The sequence below is a fragment of the Hordeum vulgare genome, chromosome 2H, assembly GCF_904849725.1.
Source record: "Hordeum vulgare subsp. vulgare chromosome 2H, MorexV3_pseudomolecules_assembly, whole genome shotgun sequence".
NCBI lineage: Eukaryota > Viridiplantae > Streptophyta > Magnoliopsida > Poales > Poaceae > Hordeum > Hordeum vulgare.
In genome coordinates this window covers 565,647,202-565,651,529 of record NC_058519.1, presented here as the reverse complement: position 1 = coordinate 565,651,529, position 4,328 = coordinate 565,647,202, and the positions used below count along the sequence as shown (strand labels likewise).

The 4,328-nt window shown below is 50.3% G+C and overlaps 1 protein-coding gene across 1 annotated transcript; it reads left to right on the top strand.

Annotated features, from left to right (window-relative positions):
• The first annotated feature begins 1,982 nt into the window (after positions 1–1,982).
• Positions 1,983–3,581, top strand: LOC123427299 (putative GEM-like protein 8). Its single transcript, XM_045111305.1, has 2 exons — positions 1,983–2,395; positions 2,509–3,581. Exons 1-2 carry the CDS (start codon positions 2,236–2,238, stop codon positions 2,964–2,966), a joined length of 618 nt encoding a protein of 205 aa, XP_044967240.1. The 5' UTR covers positions 1,983–2,235; the 3' UTR covers positions 2,967–3,581.
• The last annotated feature ends 747 nt before the right edge of the window (positions 3,582–4,328 follow it).

Here is a 4,328-nt window from a genome sequence, read left to right as displayed (position 1 = left end):
TTGATACCATTAGGGGCAAGACATTTGGGCAGGCAAGTAGGCAGGACCGAAGGCAGTGGATCGTGGAGAGTGGATTTTGAGCTATTGCTCCCAGCTTTATATGTAGCCTACTTGCATTGCACTTGCACCTCCTGAGTAAGGAAATAACAGCGCAGGAGCATGCCGATGGTTGTGTGACTGATGGGACATGTCCTGTGTATCCTGGTTGGGGTGGTTTTATTAGGTCATAGCAGTGGGATTCTAGTGGGTCAGACAAAGATTATTGCTCTGGGTAGAAAGGTAAGCTCAATGTATGAAGCACTTGCATGTTGCCAGATCTGAATGCATGTGCTGTGGGCGGCCATATTGGTCGGGGAGACGTATAAACATCTAAGCATTCTCTCCTTGCGTGACCTGAATTTCTAAAACATACTGATACGAGGTCCTGTCAGCTTGGGCACTAATAATCTAACACTAACACTGAGCTAGCTACTAGCGCACATGTTTATGTTCAATAATGCTATACTTACGAGATGTTTCTTACGGATTAGCCTTACGGAACGACGTGTTAGTTGTGGACTGGTGCAAATCTTTTCACCTCCCGTGATTTCAGGGCAGAAATTGCTTCACCTCACTCCACATTTGTCCGTAAAATAGTTTCGTACAAATCAGTCCGTAGCTGTAGCATTATTGGTTTATATTCGTCGTTCGGTGTCGTCCTTATCTGTTAAACGAAACACGCACTAGAAATTTGTCCCCGAAGCACTGACGCACATTCTTCCTCGTGTTTCCTCGTTTCCGCGCCTTTTCCTTCGCTAGTCCTGCCACACCTTTTCACGGAGGAAGCAAAGCAAAGCATACTTTAATTTTTGGTCAATGCAATGCAAGGACAATTCGAACCTATCCATTTTGATCAATTGTGCTTTTTAAAAACCAGAGCCCCAGCAACCAGGAATTCTGGTTCTGGTCGATCTCTATCCCCGCCCCCACGCAACACCGCAATGGTTTTGAGGCAAAATCAATCGTAATGGAGCATAAAAAATTCAGATTACACGATCATAGCTGATGACAGGGAAGCCTTAACGCCCCCCACATGCCCATATTCAATGTGCACATGCATATCTGTGAGCTGCTTTCTTTCCCTTTGAGTTTGAGGGTCACCACGGCCGTCTCACGATAGCAAATGACAGACGTGCTCATGGGTCGAGCCATCTGGCTGGGCAGGCTCGCCACCAAACCCACGAGGCCCCGCCACGGCCGGCCGGCGCCGAGACGGTTCGCTGACGAGGCGCGTCGTCGGACACGACGCTGACTCAGCCCACCGTGGGCACCATGGAAGAAAAACTAGCATGGAGATGGAAAAAGGGACAACACATGCACTGAGACTAGCCGAACGTGCACTGACGGTGCCTTCCGTTCCATGCATGCGCGAACCTTCTGCCAAATTTCTTCTTGTCCTGACCCCGCTGCCACGCCACCGCCATCGCCGAATCAGCTCGCAAGAAAGTGCGGCGACGTGCGGTGTACATACTCGTGGAACCATGGCATTGCATCCGCTTAAAGCTGTGGCGACTCTGAAGTTGGAACACACTGCGCACTGCAAACCGAAAAATAATCTGAAGAAGGAAGTGAGAATTCGGTTGCCTTGCATGCTTTGCAGAAACAGGGATTGATCAACGACCCACCGCCCGGCCGGCGACAGAGTTACGGAGCCCTGATTTTTCTAGACCCACCCCCAGTGCTCCAGTAGCATGGGTGCATGTGACAGCCGGGTGGGTGAAGGGCTGGAGGCCTCGTCGATCATGGACCATGCATGGGTTGGTGACTACTCCTAGATGTCACTCGTGACACGCACAAAAGTTTTGCAGTGGACCCTTGCACATGCACCACAACACGCTAGGCATGCACAAGCCAGGGGTCAAGCTGCACAAAGGAAGCGATTCTTTTATCCAGAATCCTGGTGGGCGCGGCTGACTGTTCCATTCATCAAAAGGCTACATAGGATTTTGATCCATAGTCGACGAGAGAAGTTTTTACGCGTTCCAATCCAGAGCTTATAAAACTAGCGCGCCCTCCTTCCCATTCAGAGCACGGAGCTCTAGCACCAACCCACACAAGCACCACTCACCTCACCAGCAGCAACCTCAGACAGAGGCAGGAAACTCAGGCGCAAAGGCAGGAAGCAGAGCAAAAGTCTTCGCCTCCTCGATCGTCTTACAAGAGAAACAAGTCTTCGGTTCTTCGTTCCAACATCAAATGGAGAAGGCAGGACATGAGCATGTGATCGGTATCCCAGTGAGCAGCACTGCTATCGGCATCGAGGAGCCGGAGTACACGAGCGATGGAGCTACCTATGCCGGCGGCAAATCGTGCCGCAGGAGCGGGGACAAATTTGCTCGAGGCATCAAAGAACATGGTAAGTCCTCCTTCTCCACTCCGTCTGGATGAAACATTTTTCGTTGTTGCTGTTCATATGTAGCTTCAGCTCCGAATTAGATACTGAACATATGTCCCTTGATGATTTTGCAGTGACTCTCGGCCCAAAGCTGTACGAGACCGTGAGGGGCAAGCTGTCGCTGGGCGCAAGGATCATCCAGGCCGGCGGCGTGGAGAATGTCTTCCGGCGGTGGTTCTCGGTCGAGAAGGGCGAGAAGCTCCTCAAGGCCTCACAGTGCTACCTTTCGACCACCGCCGGCCCCATCGCCGGGGTGCTTTTCGTATCCACGGAGAGGGTGGCCTTCCGCAGCGACCGGTTGCTGGCGCTGACCTCGCCCAAGGGCGACAGGGTGCGGGTGCCGTACAAGGTGGCCGTCCCGCTGCGGAGGGTGAAGGCGGCCATGCCGAGCGAGAACCAGCACCTGCCGGAGCAGAAGTACGTCCAGCTGGTGACGGACGACGGCTTCGAGTTCTGGTTCATGGGCTTTGTCGGCTACCAGGCGACTCTGCAACACCTCGAGCAGGCCATTGCCGCGGCAGGGGGTGGGTGAAGGTGCAGTCGTCGCGGAGCTCCGGCACCGGGAGCGGGAGGCCTACCGCGGCGTGAAAGCAACGCGAGCGCACGGCGGCGCCTGTCACTGTCTGACTTACAACCATGCCGTGATTTGGGAGACCTCGTCGGCTACTCGGCTTCGTCAACTAGGCTCAGCTCAACATTGCCGCCGGGAGCTCAGCAAGGAGTGAGGACTGAGGACGGGCGGTCGCCCGAGCGGACGCCGCACGAGGCCGAGGTTGTCGAGCTGGTGGCTTACGCGACCTATCCATACGGCTATACGCGAGGCTCGAGGGGAACGACGAGCCGCGCGAGCTGGGCCGTGAGGAGGACGCCCCGAGCAGGGCCACGCGCCTTGCAGCGAGGGTACTCTAATGGCGTATCAATGCGCGGCGTGGATTGGTAGGTGCTGGAAGCCTGCAATGGATGTCGATGGGCCACGGATGTACCAGTTACAAGCTGGAGCTGCGGAGGCGAGGGCGAGAGTTATGATAAGGTGCTTAAGGAAATGGTCGATAATTCTTGGACAATCTTGTTGCACTAGCAAGTACTATCAAAAGCCCGTGCTTTGCACCGGGTAAAAAATAATAACATCAAAACCGATCACCACACACATATAATATAGTAGCCTATCCGTCTCATAGTTATCCTTCTTTCTGTCGTCGGTGACGTAGGTCGTTCACCTTGTCGCACATGTGTGAACATGGTCGATCTTAAGGCGATAAACTCATCCACTGCAATGCCATTTAACCACACCGACACAAGAAAACATTTATAACTTTAAAAACTTATCTTGTTGAGCTAGACCGTGAGGGTTGCCTTTCATGAATTGCTTCCTAATGTTCATGATTGTTACATACTGAAAATTTTCTCACAACCAATATTTGTTAATTTGGTATAATTTGTATAATATCAACCTTTAACTTTTGGAGTACAGTAAATGATAAGAAAATGAAACATAATTATTTGCAACAGAAATCTAAATTGTTAACAAATCACCTAATGATATACACATTTCCATCTATAAATCTTCAAAACATATTACTACGTACAAAAAACATAGGTCCATTATGAACAAACTGAGTTTTATGAGGAAACCACTCAGGAGGGTAGTACAATTTGTTCACATTGACAACACATTGTCCTACTTGCTCTTAAGAATTAAGAACGACACTAATCCAAAACTTAGTTTTTACATTCACATCATAGTTTTATGTACGCAGATGAAGCCAGTGGTAGTGATACAAATCAAAAAGTGGCTAATCAATCAACGTGACTATCGTTCAGCAACCCCACAAAACTATTTCCTACATTTTTAAAACTATTTCTTTTTTTCTCTTTTTCCTACTATCAATTTTTT